This window comes from Harmonia axyridis, chromosome 1, assembly GCF_914767665.1.
Source record: "Harmonia axyridis chromosome 1, icHarAxyr1.1, whole genome shotgun sequence".
Taxonomy (NCBI): domain Eukaryota; kingdom Metazoa; phylum Arthropoda; class Insecta; order Coleoptera; family Coccinellidae; genus Harmonia; species Harmonia axyridis.
This window is the reverse complement of record NC_059501.1, coordinates 52,951,241-52,972,296: the sequence shown is the minus strand read 5'-3', so window position 1 is coordinate 52,972,296 and position 21,056 is coordinate 52,951,241. Positions and strand designations below refer to the sequence as shown.

The 21,056-nt window shown below is 34.5% G+C and overlaps 1 protein-coding gene across 1 annotated transcript; it reads left to right on the top strand.

Moving 5' to 3' along the window:
• The first annotated feature begins 234 nt into the window (after positions 1 to 234).
• On the top strand, positions 235 to 20,697 carry LOC123681338 (armadillo repeat-containing protein 6 homolog). Its single transcript, XM_045619689.1, has 8 exons — positions 235 to 542; positions 596 to 782; positions 837 to 1,074; positions 1,131 to 1,333; positions 11,509 to 11,654; positions 12,970 to 13,086; positions 13,142 to 13,291; positions 20,208 to 20,697. The coding sequence occupies exons 1-8, from the start codon at positions 426 to 428 to the stop codon at positions 20,427 to 20,429; spliced, it is 1,380 nt and encodes a 459-aa protein (XP_045475645.1). The 5' UTR covers positions 235 to 425; the 3' UTR covers positions 20,430 to 20,697.
• Positions 20,698 to 21,056: the final 359 nt, after the last annotated feature.

Below are 21,056 nucleotides of genomic sequence, written 5' to 3'. Positions count from 1 at the left end.
AGGTACATAATGGCACACACCTCGTAAATAATAAATAACGAGAATCTTAATTTGTTGATAGCGCTACCTACAGTTGACATAACGAAGCTTAACTAATATTCTCAAAATTGGCAATAAAAAAGCTAATCAGTTCATACACCTGGTTTTTAGACATCTTATCTATGATTTATATAATCCGTAATCTGTGGTATTATGTTATGTTATTTCTGTTCTATGTATCAGTATCTTCATATTCTGTGATAATAATAAATCAAGCATTAATAATTGAGAAATAAAAATAGTACATCTGTTTGAACTTATTACATTTTTAATTTATTCTTCATATTGCCTAGTATTTGAATCTTGGTATCGGTATCAATATTGTATGAAGTGAATAACTGAAATTGCTTCTTATTCTACATATTTATAATATATAAATAAATAAAATGGTTCTTACAATAACTCAAGAAACATTCAACGATGCAGTAAGGGAAAATGTTGATGTGTTGGGAATGTCTTTTGAAGAAGCTCTTGAAGAAACAATTAAGCAGTTTGAAGCTCAGGTTGTAGAATTAGTTTTCAAAATTACCTAAAACTAATTTGTTTTTACTTGAAGAAAGTGGATTTGAGCAATATTTCAAAAGAAGTTATGGGTGAACCGATTGATGAAATATTGATATCTAGTGTTATTAATAAGTTGGAAGGTTTCAATAACGAAAAACTGTATAACACAGAAACAATAGACTCTTTGAACACACTTAAAGAAAATTGTGATAAAGGAATAGAATACAAAATTTTGGCAGGTAATTATTTATTTAAAATACAAAAGAATTAAGTTCATTGAGTTTTATTGAAAGGAAAACTTGGGGCTTATCAACAAATATTAACAATTTTGATGAATAGTAAAGATGAGAAGACTTTGAAGGTGTCTTGCTTGAAATCGATGATTGCTCTGATGAGCAAACAACCTGATCTTCTTGATGATAAAGGAGTGGAAATAATTCTGCAAAATCTTGAACTTAATGGTGATTCTGAGATAATGATATTATGCTTAAAGTGGGCCAGAGAATGTTGTATTTACCATGAAAAGAATAGGTATGTACATTAGGACGAATTCACAATTATAATCCCTCATTGTTTCATTATAATAGGCAAAATCTTTATAATGCTGATATTCTGAGTAAACTCAAAGTACAATTGGAAGAAGCCAATAAAGAATTGATTCGTCACATTCTATCATTGTTCAGAGCATTAGTGCTTGATGATGATGTAAGGGTTGAGTTTGGGAAAGCCCACGACCATGCTAAAGGAATTGCAACTGAAACTCTTCATACTCTCACTAGTTTGCTGAACAGTAAGTTGAATAGATTATTATTGAAAACATAATTAAATACTTCCATAAAATAGTATAACCAAATAATATTGAAATTTTGAGGAACCTTATTATAGTTATCATTAGTGACTAGATAAAAACAAAACATAACAACATAAAAAGTTGGGAATATGCATGCAAATAAGCAAGAAAAATGATTGCATGAAAATTGGCAAAATATGTTTTTCAAACAAACAGTAAAAATCTTTTATTAATAATAATGTGTAATCAAATTATAATGAATCCATTTCCTAAATATGTGTTGAAGTATAATAAACAGATCTTTTCTAGATTAAAATAATAAAAATAGGAACTCGTTTTTGCGACAGATTAATTCAATCAATATCAACTCAACTCTCTTTTTTTTCTTAAACTACTATGATTAAAAAACCAAACAAAACCAAACAAGTTCTATGTTGACGTACAAATATTCAATGCTCTAAAGCTTCAGGCTTCAATACCTTCCCTCATTGAATCATAGTAGTCAACCTCAATGCTTTATAGTACCATGTACCTGATACCCAGACTACAAATGTTAAGAAAATGCGCTGAGGTTGACTATAATGATTCAATGAGGGAAGGTATTGAAGCCTGAAGCTTCAGAGTAGGGATGTGTCGTTCACGAACGAACGAATCAAAAGACCCGGGTCTTCAGAACGAATGGTTCGATCGGGTCGTCTCTCTGAAAATGATTCGAAATATTTTCGGAAGGTCCATAATCTTCTCATGAACCAGATATCAATTTATTATATTCTGCCATCTCAGTAACTTATAACTTTATGATAATGGATAATCTCCTTTATGTTTATGATTATGTCTCAAAAAAATCATTATAACAAATTCACGATCCGATTAAAAATATACTGACTAACAAATACAAAGCTGATATTAACTTAACATTCTTTACCAAGAAAAAAAACAAAGAACGAAAGAACCAGATCTACGGATCTTTATTATTATATTATTATAAACAGATACTGAGATGAGGCCATATGGCCTATAAATCTCATACAAAAAAGAAAAATAAACACCTTAGGAGATAAATGTAAGAAACAAAACAAAAAACATTCTAAGCAAAAATAGAGTCTAGTCTGTTTTTGAACGAATTCACACTCTCAGCACTTTGAATCATGCGCAAATCGTACATGATTCGATCTGAGCTAGTGAGCTGAAAAGAACCATTGGGTCAATTGAACGGGTCTTTTGTATGACAACATAGAACTTGTTGATGAGTTTTTTAATCATAGTAGTTTAAGAAAAAAAAAAAGAGTTTAGTTGATATTGATTGAATGAATCTGTCGCAAAAACGAGTTCCTATTTTTATTATTTAATTTTTTCAGATGTAGACTTCTGTTTTATAATCTACAAACCGCGCTCTGCTACCATGTTGAAGTATAATAAACAGATCTTTTCTAGATTAAAATAATAAAAATAGGAACTCGTTTTTGCGACAGATTCATGCAATCAATATCAACTCAACTCTCTTTTTTTTCTTATACTACTATGATTAAAAAACTAATCAACAAGTTCTATGTTGACATACAAATATTCAATGCTCTAATGCTTCAGGCTTCAATAATATGTACCAGAAAAACATTTTTGAATATAGACTGGTATAGAAAAAAAAATGAAATATAATTATGGCAAATTGAATACATTCTTGAATAATACAATGGGTAAATTATTTCATGATCATTTGAATAACAGCGGTTTTTATTTTTGTCTATTACCATTCGGTGTTGTTCAACAAGCTTGGGGGCAAGATTATGCCTTTGATCACTAGAAACATTTTGGATAAGAGAAGAAAGGATCATTTTATACCCACTTAGGTAACCAGGAGTATTTGAACTTGAGTGTTAGTTCTACCTTCTTCTGTCAAAAGTTGACCGGTTCTATTAATAGAACTATTTATTTCACATGCTAGTTTGAGCCAAGTTTATTCTTCAAATTGTGATCAAACTTTTTTTTGAGTTTAGTCGAAAAAACCTTCAGCATTGAGGAGTTCAACTATAGTTTTGATTCATTGAATGAATAGAATCAGTCAATGGTAAACCATGAATTTCAAATCTTCTAAAAGTAAGTATGTGAGAGAATTGAGTGCTCATCTGAGCAATAAATAAATAATAATTTATAAGTTTATTCTCATAATTGCACAATATTAAACCATGAAAAGAAATTATAGATCACCAATATTTTTGAAAACTTATCATTGAAGCTGCCCTGGATTGGCAAACTGACATCGCCTCTGAACGATCAAAGTAATAAACCATATGTTTGATTGCCTGGGAATGAAAATTATTGCTTAAATCGGAAGAAAAATATAACTGCATGGGACATAAACAAATTTCACTACCATCCTAAAATTCGGAATTTCCTTTGTGATTGTCAGGAAAATTTTATATCCTAGTCAAAGGCATGCTGTGAAATGTTTGTATATGATAACAAATTTTATATGTCCATGTGCCCTTTGAGAACCATTACAATAATATGTTTGGTCGCCTTCTTCAAAAAATTTCATTAAGGAACATTACAGCAAAATATTGTTGTTAAATACATATACAGGGTTTTCATTTTATACCGGACAAACCTATATAGTCATGTAGATCACACCGGGAGAATCATTTTTGCCTTATGACATATACCTAGTTTTCGAAGCATAAGCGAGATACAGGGTGCAACGCCATTTCTGACCAATATTCCATTGAGTGTGGTCAGTTATTTATAACCTTTGAAGTTACGATTTTTGGTCGTCAGAGTATTTTTGAGTGCTCAATTCAGAAAAGGTAAAAGACCTCGAAAAATAAAATTTAAAATGGCGGAAAACCTACAATGTTTGAAATTTTTTTCCTCGGTTGTCAAATTGAATTTAATTTTCTGAATCAACTCATTTTTCTAAGAATTTCTGTGAGAAAATTTTTTCAAAAATCGAACAAAAATTTTTTTTTTACATGTCGACAGCAAAAAGAACTGTACCGGTTGATCCGCCACTGCTAGAATTGGGGGTGACCCGATACATTTTTGAAATTGAATTGCTTGTAGTTTTCGAATGGTAGACTCAGAAAGTTCACATATACTCATCAAAAGCTTAGTCTCGATCTCTAGACACAATTATTTGATTTGTGCTCAACGTGACATTGGAAACACTCTCTCTCGACAATTATATCCCTTAGTACGACAACGAGAGTGCCTGCAAGAACGTCATTCTACCTTTTTCACGTCAACCGTCTACGAGTCAACAGTTATCGTCACGTTGTCAAAATCTGAAAGTAATGTTTCACGCCGCGCCACCACAATTCTGTATATTTCTGTTTGAACTGAATATAATATCAAAAAAACGATACAGTCATTTTCTCGTTTCTGGAAGGGTGGTTCTTCATCATGCTAAATTCAGTTTATATAGTCAAAGTGCCTTATAAATTTTAGTTAAGGTTTAGAAAAAAAAATGTTGGTGTATCAAGTTCCCCCGTGGATCGGGGTGATTTAATACACTTATTTATTTCCTTATAGATATCATTTCACAAGCTTCAAGGGGCGAATTGTTATACAAAAATTTGGTTTGAAAGGTTTGAATTTGAAAAAAAAAAAATTAAAGGTTTATTTATACAAAACTTATGGAAAATTTTATTCGAAATGCGAAACTGCGGCTCGACAGCGTTTGATGTCGGCCATTCTCACTGTTAATATCTGGCCGTTCTGGCTTAAGTACCCTTGCATGCAGTCTTCGCCAGGAAGATTTCCCTTAAAGACTTCTATCTTTCGTTCTTGTCGAGGTAAGTTTTCACTATTTATCTGACTTCATAATATGTCATAGGACAGCCCCACTCGCATTGATAAGTTTATCAGTGAGAAAGATTTCCTCGTCTACAGAGAGCGCCATTTGTCCCCATATTTCTTTTGATTTTTTCCTTTAGACAGCGATGGATTTTCATTTTGTCAACACTTTACTTTTCACTAGCTCCCGTAAACACAACTTACCGTTTCTAACATTATTCAACACCGTCTTCAAACTTTCTATTGGATACGATTCATTTCTGTGTGACCCAGGGTACTTGTTTTACTTGTGTATCAAGTCACCCCATCCTAGAACCGAATATGCTATTTTATTTCCAAAAATATCAATTTTTATATTTTTACTTCGAAACTTTGTAATATCGTTAACTGATATACATATAAGCTGACTTACCACCAAATTTCATGAAAATCAAACTTAAATAACCTTAGTTACAGATTAAAGTTAACGGACCACCAGAAATACGACGTTGTTTTCTTTTGATTTAATCTAGTACGAAGCACGTGTTTTAACTTTGTGGCGCCAAAAAGAGTGGAGAACACCCACATATAGACGTTAGCGACAATCAAGAACAAATGAACAGTTAACAAGGATGGCACTATATTTTAGATATACAGGGTGGCCACTTTTTCAATGGGATTGTATTGGTAACTTTTAAACCATAAGAGTTAGAAGGTCGGTCAAATGGAGAAAAAGTTGCATGCATAGAAGCATTATCAAGCAGTTCAAACAAATCGAGATTATCAGGGCCGGTTTTCGAGATATCATAAGAAAAGTAAATTATGTCATTTTGATTTTTCTTTTTTTCCCACTTCATTTCAAATATCATCAAAAAATGTTACAGGAATTTTCTATTCGACAGTAAATTATCCTCAATTTGACGTAATCAGATTTCGTATCCAACGTTTCGTACTCTCTGGGCGACCCTCAACCTCATTTTTTTCAATACGGACCTGCATATTTTATGACATTTTTCGAAATAACTTTCAACGCTGAATTCAACGATATATCATACAATGTCATTCAAAGTAGATTTTCAGGTGATTTTGACCCTTTTCCAATTTTCTTTGGGTCGGATCCGTATTACCTTCATTTAGTGTAATTAACAACATGCAATATGCAATAAATTTCGATACGAAATCAACTTACCCATCTTGAACTAAATGGAACATTTTAGAATCAAAGCAAGAAACCAGTATACTGGTTTCTTGGTTCTTCTTTTATAATAATCATTTAAATATTTCAATTCATAATAATTAAACGAAAGTATCATTTAATGAAAGAAAAATCAAATGATTATTCGAAAGTAAATGAAAATTAATGAAGTAAGTGTTTGAAATGTCCACCATTTTGTAAATTGCACTTTACGGTTCTGGAACCCATACTTCTTATACATTTGCTTGTTTGGTCTACTTGAATACCTTCCAAAACATTCTCCATTTTCTCGCGAGGTATCACTATTGTTGTATTTGTCATTTGAATCGTTGAAACAAATTACAGAATCGAACTTTATTTTGAGATCATTACGATATAATTTTTGCAAGGCTTGGTATTCAAATTTAAAATCATTGTATTCGCGTCTCTTGACTATTTTATTAACAGCAGTTTTTGAAAAACTCCATTCACTGGCCACAGTTCTCGATTTTTTTTCTGGGTTAGATTGAATTTGGGTCAGAACATTGATATCGTTAATAGACTTGTTTTTTCTTACATATTCACCATCCAAATTTGGATGAGGGTCAAAATCACATAAAATCAACTTTGAATGACATTGTATGATATATCATTGAATTCAGCGTTAAGAGTTATTTCGAAAAATGTCATAAAATATGCAGGTTCGTATTGAAAAAAATGAGGTTGAGGTTGGCCCAGAGAGTACGAAACGTTGGATACGAAATCTGATTACGTCAAATTGAGGATAATTTACTGTCGAATAAAAAATTCCTGTAACATTTTTTGATAATATTTGAAATAAAGTGGGAAAAAAATAAAAATCAAAATGACATAATTTACTTTTCTTATGATATCTCAAAAACCGGCCCTGATAATCTCGATTTGTTCAAAATGCTTGATAATGCTTCTATGCATGCAACTTTTTCTTCATTTGACCGACCTTCTAACTCTTATGGTTTAAAAGTTACCAATACAATCCCATTGAAAAAGTGGCCACCCTGTATAAGGTGCTTTCCAGCCAACTTCAGGAGCTCCTCGGTACAGCTCCAAAGCGTACCGAAGCGCACTTGTAGTGTTCCAGTAAACAGAGCGTCGAGCCCTCGCGTTACCTTCCCCTTTCCCCTGAAGCACCTATTAAGAAATGCCTCAAATCGTATCAAAACACCCCGGCATCTCAAGTCACCCCAATTGATTGGTACCTAAAAGAACAGATTCTTGCATTATATTACATACATACTGACTAAGCACTAAACTAAGTCCTAGTTGCTTGATATTTCTCTGGTGATTTTTGGGTACCATTCCAGATATTGAGATGATAAATAATTGATATCATCTCGTTGATATCATTCCCCACTGGCGCTTTATCTGAATTTCGAGGTCCCTATATTTTGAAATTTTTTCTTTGTTTATACTTCTTTGTCTCAATCTTTGAGATCTACAATTAGAACATTCAGGTTCTTCCTTTGTGGTAGTGATCCATAAGGAAGATTTCTGGAAAGCACATCAGTCTTTTTCAAAAACTTTTTTTGTGTAGAACTGGAATCTGTAAACGATTATCCCCATAAATATAACCTAAATTTTCATGTATAATCCGTGCTTACCTCGATAAAATGCAGGAAACATACTTTTAAATTTCTTGTCACTGGTTTACCGATTTTGAGTTTCAGTTGCCAAGCTTTTTGTCGATATATCAGCACTTTACTCCCCAATTTGCCTTCCACCCAAACATGATAGTTATTACCAGTTTGAGGAAAAGCATGGAAATTGATATTTGAACTTTGTTTTTCCCAGGAAGAACACCGAGGAACTAAACAATAGTGATTCGAATGTCTCATAACCATTAAAATTACTCAAAAATATAAATATTTGTAGAATATCACTCAAACACAAAGCAGAATGCAAGAACTATGTCAACATTTTTAGTTACTCTGATTGTCACCAGGTGGCGTAGCGCTTATGTTGATTTGCCTATACGCTCAATTTTGTTTGAGTGCGTCTAATGTTTCTTGAGCTATGTACTTTGGCTTCTAGCCTTATTTGTCAATATGGTTTGTTATGGTGTTTTTTCTGGGCTTGTTTGTTCACTTCAAGTTTTTTATTTCACGCCAAGCACTGCTGATATTGTGTAGGCTGCACAGTAGGTAATAAAATGCAATGATTCGAGGTCCTGGTCATTCGGAAAACTTTGGAATTATCTCCTTGTTCATTGTGTGTAGAATATGAAAGAGTTTTCTCGATATCTTCATTCTAGGAAGAATAGGTCGTAAGAGGATCAGTATATCCTATATTTATTCATTCTACCAGATAATCGCTCTTATAGATATCTTTGGCCTTCTGGGTTTTCGGCAGATGTAGTTTGTATATTCCGCTGTTGCTTGCTGGTATCAAATCTGCGCTGTTTTGTTCCTCAGTATTAATTTGTGTATTGATGTTGTGTTGGTTTTCATCACAATCATAGTTTTCTTCTATTGTCGCTTCGTTGTAAGTGAGGTTACTATTCTGTAGCCTCAGTTGGACTTCATTTTTTATGGTTTTAAGTCTCTTATCGGGACAAGTTTATTTCTCAGTATGACTCGGTATTGGTCGGCTACTCTGTGTTGAGAAACTTGAAGTTCGTGATAGTTTTGTGGAATTCTGAAAACAGCTTTTGCCGGTAGCCTATTTTATCCCTCTTCCATTTTTGTCACTTCATAGTATATGCGCATGATCGTTTCATTTATAGAACTTGTCCATTTCATTCATCTTCTTGGTAGACTTTCTTGGGTGAATGCTGGCTGAGGATCCTGCACAGCACCTTCAGCAATCTGAGAAACTTGTGTTATTTTTCTTCTAGAATTTTGAGATTGTGGAGGCGTATCATTTTGTTCGACTGACGCCCGTCTCCTTAGCACTCTGCCACCGATGTATCTGACGAACCTCAGGCAGCGGCTCTTTATTTCTTCTTCTCAAATTCACCACCATTCATGGGTTCCTCCGTGTCGTGGGGGAGACGGCCTTTGATCCGCAGAGCTATGATGGAAGAAGTCTAGAGTTTCTTTCCACAAGCTTGGTTCGTTACCCTTTAAATGAAAAAAATATTATTATTATTATTAATAAAAAAAATGTGATAAGGTAAGCCTTCAAAAGATAAGGGGGAACAAGGGACTATTAATTGGCTATCACTGTACATTCATAATAAAGATTCTAATTTCTGCAATAATAAGTTTTTGCTTGTGATGATTATTAACTAGTAACTACTGAATATATGATTTATTTTTGATTTGTTCTGCATATAGGTTTTGAGTCTAACGAGTGGAATGTCGCTGAGAAAAAATTATCATCGACTGAGCTATAAACCTCGATAAGCTCAAATGAATAATGTATTAGTTATAAACTCACTCAAAGATCTTATTAAGTTCTTTATTAAATTTGGCCTAGCATTCGGTCATTTACATGGCCATCTTCAGGGCACCGGAAACAATTTTTTACATTACGAAAGACTATAAAAAAACCAAGAAAAAACTCATTAGTTATCTAAATCTGAACTTACAATTAATCTGAACCTAACAATGAAAAATTAGGCAGAACCATAACAATGAGAACCACCTTTTAATGAAACTTGCTGGTGATACAATCAAAATCTCAAAAATAGGTATAATCCACAATTAAATTATCTTAAAAGTACAATAGATATCTGTAAAAACACATGGCAACAAGAACGTAAACACTCAGAAACTATGGAAATTGACACCGACAACAAATTTAAACCACTAAAACTTCAGTCGACCACAACAGCGTTGTGTTAGCTATACTATTCCAAATTATACTAAAATTATCTTCATTTTATTTCTAATATTTATCACTTTATTTTTATCCTATTTAATTATTTTCATTCATTATTAGGTCAACCACATTACAATAGATGGCGCTAACACTTTCTGACTCTGTGACCAGATTTAACGAAGTATTTAAATATTCAATCTCCAAAGACTCAATAAATTAGCATTTGAACTTATTATCTACCGTTCTTAATATCGTAGCGTCCTGAAAATTCATGCGGTGACCTGTCTCAACTGTGTGCGTAGACAGACCAGTCGATGACTTCAAATTCTGGCAATATCTTTGGTGTTCTTTCAATCTAGTTTTAAAGTTTGTCCCAGTCTGTCCGATATAAGACCCCTCACAAACTCCACAATCAATTTTATAAACTATGTTATTCCTGTTCAGTTTGTTAGTTCTGTCTTTTGTTTTAGTAAACACCAGTGAAGCCAAAGTATGAGGCACCCTTTTAACCACTTTTATATTATTTTCTGTTGGTGAGGAACCCTTAATAACAACCGAACAGATTTTATTGGTTAAATTTCGGATATGGTAGCGTAAATATTCTGAAGTTATTATCAGAGTCAGGAGTAACAATATCATCAACCACCGGATTTGGAGTCTCAAGTCTCGCTTCCAATCTACTGGGAGTATTAAAAAGCAATTTGTTGAGCAATCTAACAGGATAAGAATTATCAATAAGTAAACTTTTCAACTTATTGAGGTTAGGGCGTATTAACATGGGGTTAACAATTCTCTCTATACGATCCCTCAAACCAACGCTGTTGTGGTCGACTGAAGTTTTAGTAGTTTAAATTTGTTGTCGGTGTCAATTTCCATAGTTTCTGAGTGTTTATTTTCTTGTTGTCATATGTTTTTACAGATATCTATTGTACTTTTAAGATGATTTAATTGTGGATTATACCTATTTTTGAGATTTTAATTGTATGACCAGGAAGTTTTATTAAAAGGTGACTCTCATTATTATGGTTCTGCCTAATTTTTCATTGTTAGGTTCAGATTAATTGTAAGTTCAGATTTAGATAACTAATGAGTTTTTTTTTGGTTTTTTATAGTAATTCGTAATGTAAAAAATTGTTTCCAGTGCCCTGAAGATGGCCATGTAAATGACCGAAAGCTAGGCCAAATTTAATAAAGAACTTAATAAGATCTTTGGGTGACTTTATACCTAATACATTATTCATTTGATCTTGTTACAAAGTCAATAATTCTTTTCTTGCAACCTCGATAAGTTAAAATTCATTTTGATTATTGAATTGGAAACAGACGTTTAAAAAAAATCAGTATCTAGATGAAGCGGCATTAACTGACATTCCCAATACAAAATATATGGAATATTGAAATCATCAATTGCTAAAACCTTTTTTCATTTTAGAATTTATGACGGAGGAGAATGTTGTAAATGATTTGATATTGACAATATCAAATTTGCTGGTGAGGCATGAGTTTTGTATGCAAGTGATGGAAGTGGGAGGTTTAGATTTAATTCGACAGGTGATGACTGAATACACCAAAAATGAAGTAAGTTCTGAGTTGTAGAGCTGAAGAGTTTACATATTTTAGTTATCATATAAGATATCTTGTTGACGAAATACTTCTTGATTATTGAATACAGTATGTTTTTTCGTGGAAAAATAATAGAAATAAGATGTTTGAACTTCTTGAATGAGTTAATTGAATAAATAATATTTTTGGTGAATGTTCAATGTTGAATACTATAAGAATTCTATTCTTGAATATAATATCAGTTCTAAACCCTAGCGTTCATGGCACTTACTCAATCGAACAGAAATCTTTCTTTGAGAGGTCTGTGATGATGATCACATCAAGAATGATATTTTTCCCAGTGCGACATGGAAATTCATTGATTGACTTGAAATAAGGATTTGAGATGCCCCAAATGGGACAAGAAGAAGCATAAACTCGCTATTAGAAAAAGTCACTAATGGAATCGACAGTTTGGCACTCAGTGATCCCTGCCAAATACACCTTCCATCTCTATGCGCTGAACGCCATCTCTCGGGCAAGTACTACAAGCTGATAGGGGTTGAATTAGTATTTCGGGGCCAATGGCGTTATCTGGAGATTTTGGACTTATTGGAGCATGAACAGCTGAAACTTCTTGGCTATACAAAATGAAAAATGTAGATCGCAGCGATATCTTATTCGTCTCTGGCACGAGTTAATTGAATTTATCTCTCCGGTTGCATTAACAAATGGAGTGAATGCTATTGTGGCTATAAAGAGAATCTCGTCTTGAATGAAGAGTCGAGAGCACTCAAATTTCTCAACAAATTGACATTCCGGACCGTCTAGCAGCTCGACATTTTTTGAAAAAAACATGTGCATAAATCTTATAAATTGAAAACTACCTAAGAAATATCCCCAAAACTTCCAGGCGAATAGAATTTTGTGAGGCTATGAGAGAAAAAAAAATAGAAAATAACGAAATCGAAAAAAAGTTTTTTGTTGACCGGGAATCCTCATTTTCTCTCCATGGCAACCACAATCCAGATATTGGCCCGAGAAAATAAACATTTGACCGTATCATTTGAAACGTAATATCCTAAAAAATTTAATCAATAAAATTTGTTTATTGATTATTTTCAGAATTTTTTTTGATTGATTTTCATTGGAAGTTTTATTTTATTTTGGGCTTAGGGCTAATTATTACTCAGAATTCGATGTTGCATCGAATACATTGGTGATCATCATTTTTTTTTTTCAATACAGATGATTGAATTTTTTCATTGAAAAAATATAACCTTTTTAACATACCTAAAACATCAGCAAAAGTAGACAATCCTTTTTTTTTCATCATAATTTTCATTTTCAGAAAATCAATAGGCAGTGTTTCAAGTTGATCAAAGCTTTAGCTGGAAACGATGAATGTAAAATTCTAATAATTAATAAAGGCATTGCCCCTCTTCTTGCTGCGGCATTGACTAACATAGTAAGCGATAACTTATTATGTTTATTCAAGCCTATTGGAATCATTCTATTTTTAGAAATCCGCGCCAATAGCATCAGCTGGTCTTGGATGCATTGCAGCATTATGTTTGAGATCTCCTGAAAATAGCAAAGCAATGTTCGAAATTGGAGCACCAGAAGTTATTATCCAAATTATGAAACAATTTCCTAACGACCAAAAAGTTCAGGTGAGTTTCTTGAATAAAAACTTAACAATTTGTTGATGAAATGAAGTAAACACTTCTTTGAAAGAGTTGTCTCTTGTAACTAAAGGAGACGGCTGATAAATTGGATGTTAAATTTTTTCTTAATAATTATGGTTTTTCTTTTGTAACATTTCAGAACATAGAGTGTGTCATTTTCATATGGTGACCGCGATCACCAGTGTAGGTAATCCTGTGGGGTTTTTGTATGCATGCATCCACCTTTTCCAACATAGGTTTTCCAATATAGTTAATCGAAACATTGCCCCAATTTTGAGAAGAATGATGTTTCGCACTGCAATAGCTTGATTATTGTTGATGTTGAAGTAGTGATGAGCTTCAGACTGAACTGAACTCTCTCAGTATTTCGTACGAATCGTCATAGAAATATACCTCTTGTAGCTCCAAAGCTTTTCTCAAGTAATAAGAGCCTCACAGACCGAGCGGTACTTTGCGCAAAGCTGTCATGACAAAAATAGTTCAAAAACGTTCTAATTTTCCGCTGAAAAATGTTTCTCATTCATAATCATTTTACGGAAACTATCCAGCTCATCGATTTTTAAATGGTATTGGAGAGCCGAAGAAAATAGGCAACAATAAAAAGTCTGTTTAGTCTGAATTCCCGGTCACTCCGGAATTGAAGGAAATGAATAACACACTTACCAGAAAAGTAGCACACACTCCTTTCATTGGCCCAGATCCTTTGTGAGGAGTAAGAGTACCTACAAGAAACAGTTTCAGGAGAAGGAACAAACCGAGAGAATAACTCAGGCGCAATCTTCCTCGATTGGATCACTGCAGGAAGTTTCTTCGAAACTTTGATATTGCAGGATCTAAGAAGTATCTGGATCTTAGCAAGAACTTGCTACACCTATACAATGTCCTTACTGAACACTACTGCCTCAAGAAGCGCCTCATGAGATTGAGTTTACCTGAAAACGACGAGTGTCATTTCTGCAAGTAGTAGGAAGAAACTCCAGATCATCAGATTGACCCATAGAGTAATAAACATAGATAGAGGGAGTATACGCAATTTTTACATGTCCCAAATATGGTTAGATTACGTTGTCGGATTGTGTTATATTTTCAATTCCACAATTTTACTATATCGTTATGAATGTATATAATATGAATGAAATATATTAAATATGCAATTTTGAATATTTGGAATCCGATATTTTTCCAAATTGACAAATTTATAATAACCAGAATATTTATTATTTTCTGTATACAGGTTTGGAAAATTCACTCGGAGACATAGGATTTAGCGTACAAATCTCCAAGTCGCTCTGGCTACAATGGGAACAGTGGAAGAATCGAAATATGAGTGCGATGCCAAATCGAATAAAAATCTAGTCTTCGCGAACGGCCACTGGCAAGCGTAGTGGCGGGATCTGTTAGTCGGGTCTGAAGTCTCTCGACCTGCGTGCGCGTTAGAACATATCGGTTTGAAAATTAATTATGTTCAGTTTACAAGAAAAAATTCAAACAATAAAATGGTTTTTGGTGATCAATCAATTCAGGAGACAATGAATTTATTCATTGTTGCCGTTGAAGATTGGATGATATCTTCAAGATCCGCGATTTCGAAAATAGTTAAAAAATTCGAAACATGTGGATGTTTACAACAATGTAGACATTGCAGAATTGATAGACCTACCAAAACCATAAATGAAAATCGTCTGAATAGAGAGGTAGATGTGTGTGCTGCTGTTGAAACCAGTGAACCTTGTTCGAGTAATCGAATTGCCGAACAAGTCGATATGAGTGATGGAACTGTTCGGAATTTTTTGAAAAGAAATGGTTATCGATCTTAAAAGGTTTAAATAACTCAGGAGATTTTTCCAGGAGATCATATCAAACGAATGGCATTTTGTGAAACGATGATGGAAAAAGAAAATATGTTTTTTTCTTGAATAGAAAACATAACCCATCAGTAGTAAGATTTGGTCTAGAAAGAATAAACGTCTGAGTATTCCTGTGCGTACCCAGTATCCTAAAAAACTTAATGTTTGGACTGGAATACTGTGGAATTACATCATTGAACCATTTTTCATCGACGGTAACCTAAACGCTGCAAAATATTTGGAACTTTTAGAAAATAGAATTATTCCGACAGTTCGACAGCTACCAATTGACTTCGATCTTGTCTGGTTTCAACAGGATGGTTGTCCAAGTGACAATGCACGAGCAGTCACACAATATCTCAGGACTACATATTCTGACCGTGTCATTTATACAAATGGCACGATCAAATGGCCTTCCAGGTCACCAGATTTATCTCCCAATGATTTTTTCTTTGGGGATATCTGAAAAATTTGGTTTATGGGCATGAACTTGACAGAGGTCCAAAGTAATCGAACTTTGTGCCAAAATAGCAACTATGCCGAATCTGCTCAGAGATATGAGATTATCTCTTCATAATAGAATTGGCTACTGTTTGGCTCAACAAAGTGGATTATTTGAACATTTAATTTGAATTATTCCATCTCTCAGTTCTTAGAATTTTTTTTTTGTATTTGAATTTTTTTATTATGTAGAATTTATTTTATTTTCTCTCCAGTTATGGTGAAAAATAACCTAATTTAAACTGAGGAAATTATTTGTTGCATTTATTGTGACAAATAAATTCCTCGCATACACATAACAAAATGATCGTAATAACATTCAAATCAAACCGATACGGCCTGACGTCCTACACCACGTGGAATGCGAATGTTTACTGATCGCATCGCGGACCGTCAAAACCTCAGAACAACACATCCCCACTACGCCTGCCAGCGGCCGTTCGCGAAGACCAGATTTTTATTTGATATGGCATCACACTCATGTTTCGATTCTTCCACTGTTCCATTGGAGCCAAAGCGACTTGGAGATTTGTACGCTAACTTTTATGTTTCCTAGGGAATTTTCCAAAACTGTATGTATACTTGCTAAAATCCAAGGTTTGGCAACTATTGCGCCCCTTGTGTCATCGGTTGATTCACGTCGTTTGAAGTTAGTTTTCTGGATTGAGCATAGACATATAATGGAGTATGGAATTGAGTGGAATATACTGCTCCACAAGGGTTAAGGAAGTTCAAAAATTCTTGTCCCCCAAATGTTCATTTATGATAAATAAATTGTTTACTTTCTTGTATCTGAATGGTGTTTTGCTCCAGTTTGATAACTTTCTCAGTTTCAGGCATGTTCTTGTCGTTTGCGTTTCTAAGAATTTTGAATCAGCCGTTTTACGTTCTTACAATCAACTTTGATTCAAAATCTGGGACTGCGATTAAAATGGCCCAATGATTACGTGAAATGGAACGAACAATGGAGGTCCATATTGTTCACAAATGAGTCGATATATCGACGGTCTTCGAATAGTCGGCGTGTTCGTGTATGGAGTGTATGGTACCATCCTCTGGTGCCCAGAAATCGCATATCGGTTCAGGAAATTCATCCGTCCAGAGGTGATATACAGTTACTGTTTGTTGCAGTTGTTATTGCTTTAATGGACGTACAGAATTGAATATTATTAGAAAATTATGATATGATTGAAAGATTTTCTGTACGTTTCGTACATATTCCCGGCGGCCTTAGTTATGTGGCTGGAGTCATGATGTCCTGAATGGTATTTTCTAATCTAGGTGAGGGTTGATCGGTATGTCATGGGGGTGACTATAGATTGGCTGCAACTCATTCCCTTCTTCAATAGGCACCGGTTCATTGCTCTTCTGGACTGTGGCTCGTTGTCGGCGTTGTCGCTTCCTTAACCTTGAATAACATAATACTAAATATTAAATGAAATTTATAATAATGATAAATGGAGATGATTGTGCTTCCGGCTACTGCCATTTGATAGTCTGTCATCTAGGTAGTTTTTTTCGAATAATAGTTGGTAGTCGTTTCCAGATAGTTCAGGCCTTGTTCATCCTTTGTTGTTGCTGCTGGAAGTTCCAACCATTCGAGTCCATTCCACCAAAGATCATTCGTTAGCAGTGTTCTGGGCCTCAATCCACGTGAAATCAGATCTGCAGGATTTTCGGCATATTTAACGTAGTATCAGTGAACTTGACCTAGTAGCTCGTGGATGCATTAAACTGTGTTGGCGACGAATGTTTTCCATTTTCCTGCGTAAGCGTTTATCCATGATAAGACATCTTTCGAGTCGAACCAGGCGTATACCTTTGTATTGTTGTGCTCCAGAGCCGTAATGCAGCGCTTGATGAGTTTTGCCAAGAGGAGAGTTGCACAGAGTTCTAATTGAGGGATTATCTTCGCGTTTCTTAACGGTGCAACTTTTGATTTTGATGTGAGTAATCGTACTTGTATTTTTCCACTGGTGTCCATCGTTTTGGTGTACACTGCTGCGCCACATGCCTTTAGAGATGCATCTGAGAATCCGTGTAATTCTGAATGCCGATAGCGGTTTACATAAATCCAAAATTTCACTTGAATATCTCCTAGTTTTGGGAGCTCGATTTTGACGTTTTTCCAAGCTTTTCTTATTTGCTCTGGTGGTGATTCGTCCCATGAGGTGTTGTTATTCCATATTTCTTGGAATAGCATTTTCGCCTGAATAATGACCGGTGATAATAATCCTAGTGGGTCGAAAATTGTGGCAATTTCTGATAGGATCTTTCTTTTTGTTAGTCGATGTTCGGAGTTCTGAAATATTTGATAGTGTATATTGTCTTCTCTAGGTGTCCATGATATACCGAGTGTTCTCGTTAGGCCACTCTTGTCGTCCAACAAGAGGTTTGCTGGGTTTTTGGAGTGATCCCATCAATTTTCGGGTTTCTGGTCGGAATCTCATGCACACAACCCATTGTCTGACAACATGTTTCACTTTGTTCCTTGCTCTATAAACAATTTGAAGACACACATCCTTGAATCTACTTTTGATTGAGAGTTATGAAATACTTTCTGAAATAATTTTATGTGAATATTATTAGAAAATTATGATATGATTTTCTGTTCGTTTCGTACAGGTCGATAATGCGTTACCCCATCGTGCGAGAATTGTCCATGAAGCTCTGGAAATCCACGGTATTCCGCATTTGGCCTTTCTCCCTCGGTTGCCAGAGCACGATTCCATTGAACACGCTTGGGATCAGCTACAGAAAGCTTTAGATTCTCACCAATCACCTCCTCATATGCTCCAAGAACTCGGCTTTTACCACCACTCTGGAGAGAAATTGATTAAGGCTGCTTCAACAATCTGATCAAAAGTATGCAAACGCATTGTCAAGCTATAATTGATGACCAAAGAGGCCATACTCTTCACTGAACTTCATTTTTTAAATTTTATGAGTGAACTGATTTTGTAATACAAATATTAAAAATAAATTTTCAACTGAAACTGAAACTCGTTAAGGAACGAGCAAAAAATAATTTAGATAAGTGAGTAAACAGATAGATCTATCATATTTAAAGAAACAGTCTCAAAAGCTCTGAACTTCCTTAACTTTTGTAGAGCAGTATATGTCTATGGAATTGAGTGAAATATCGTATCACTGATATGTTTTTATTTCCGCGCCCTTTATGTCAAATCTGATAGTTCATGTCGGGGACAAATTTTGCTCACTGAAAATTACTTATGTTTCCTCTATCTTTGTTTATTACTCTATGATTGGGCCTCATGTCACATGACCACGAGGTAAAGGATAAACTTGTTTGAATTTCAATCAATGATAAGTGAAGCCAAATCAGTTGGAGTTGATCTAAAATTGTTGTGTATGTTAAATCGATCAAAACATCGGTTGGTTGAATAACTGGCCTACAGGTCATTTCGAGAAATCGCTAACCGTACGGACAGAAATCCAACTATACTGTTATGGGATGTTGTCAAGCGTGGTTTGTTAGTGGCAAAAATCGAAGAAGTGTAGGCACCGGACGTCGAAGGGGCGCAAATGAAGTTAAAGATCGATGTCTGAGACTTATGGCCATTAGAGACCGATTTGCAACAACTCGATCTTTGGCTGATGAGTGGTTAGGAGAACAAGTCCATCCTTTAGCTGTCCGAACGGTTTACCGCCGAATAAGGCGGACTGCAGCATTATCGACCTAATCTTGTGTTCCCTCTGACGGTTGAGCATCGGCGGCAACGAATACAGTGGTGAAGAATAAGTCAACCTTGGAATGTGGAATGGCATAGATGGTCTTTTCTGATGAATCTCGATTCTCCTTGGGTGCACATGATGGCCGAAGAAGGGTTAGACGACGTCAGGAAGAAAGACGTGAACCTCAGTTTGATGTTGAGCGTCATGTACACCGGACAGTAGGCGTTATGGTATGGGATGCTATTGCACATGCATAGGTCACCTTTAGTCTTTATTCGTGGTAACATGACAGCGCTGCGTTACCTTCAAGAATTAGTGGAGCCATATGTTCTTCCTTACCTTAACCGGCTCGAGAATCCAATATTTCAGCAAAATAATGCCCGATCTTATGTTTGCCAGACTTTTTCGAAGCGACCCGCCCAGATCTTCCGATCTTTCGCTCATAGAGCATGTTCGGGACATCATGGGTAGAAGGCTTGGAAATTCACCCCAGCCTCCACGGACTTTGGCGGCTCTGAGACATGAAGTACAGGTAGCTTGGGATAGTATCCCTCAAGAAGAAATTGGCCATCTTATTGCATCAATGCCGAGACGTGTTGGGAAGTGTATAGATTATCGTGATGGACAAACACATTATTAACAAATTTATAAAAAAATTGTTAACTCCGTCTTTTTCTCCAAATTTCATTAATTTACTTCTTACTATACTATCTATGTTATACCAAAAAAAAAAATTAAAATTTAAACAGCTCCTTCTGGGTGTTGCAGTTTCTTTGTCAGTTAGTACATTAATAGATACAATCACAATAACAATAATTTTCTGTTTCAAATTTTGCAATGAAAAATGCGTGTTTCAGAGAAGTGGCTGCTGGGCAATCAGAAATATGGTCTCAAGGAGTAAATACCAGTGCAGTCATTTTAAAGAATTAGGTACTGAGGATCTACTCAAATATGCCTTGAAAAATTTCAAAGAATGTGAATATGATGTCAAAGCAGCTTTGCGGGATCTAGGATGTGAAGTCGAATTGAAAGAGGAATGGACGGGAAAAGGAGGACTACTCAACCATAATCATTGTTGAAAAAACTTATTCCTTGGTTTTTTCTGCTTCAAAGCTTTATTCTCAATTTTAACTTGATACTGACACACCAATTCTTTTGTTCATGTCAATATTCAAATACTATTCTTAAATCTTATTTATTTTGATTGAATTGAATTAATGGAAATCTTTTGCATCAGGAGGCAGCTCCTGTTGAGGGATGTGGTTATATTTATGCATGCTAATAAGTAATACTCATAGTTTGAACTGTTTTGATACTTTCTAGAAAAATATAAAATTTATGAAGTTATGATATTTTTTTTTAATTCAAAGTTTAAAATGAGAATTTTTCATTGAAAAACAAATACATTTTTGCAGATCAATAAACGAAACGTGAATAGACAAAATCACAGGGTCCCAAAATCGATATTGTGAAAGCTGAGGCTCTCAATTTTTTTTTCTGAATGGGTCAATAATAAATACTTTCACTACATTAATTGGTAGGGTTTTTCTTAAATGAAAAATTCTATTGTATTTAACATTTCAACAATGGAATATCAGCACTGAATACCAATCGATATTATTTATGATTTCTCAGAATCTTTGTTGAACTGTAATCCTATCTTCGAGAACTTTTATACCCTGGATTTTATAAACTGGACGTTGCTG

Coding starts and splice junctions, on each gene's coding strand:
- LOC123681338 (XM_045619689.1), top strand. CDS start 426: ATGGTTCTTACAATAACTCAAGAAACATTCAACGATGCAGTAAGGGAA. Junction 1,334..11,508: donor TCTCACTAGTTTGCTGAACA/GTAAGTTGAATA, acceptor TTTTCATTTTAG/AATTTATGACGGAGGAGAAT. Junction 13,087..13,141: donor CTGCGGCATTGACTAACATA/GTAAGCGATAAC, acceptor TTCTATTTTTAG/AAATCCGCGCCAATAGCATC.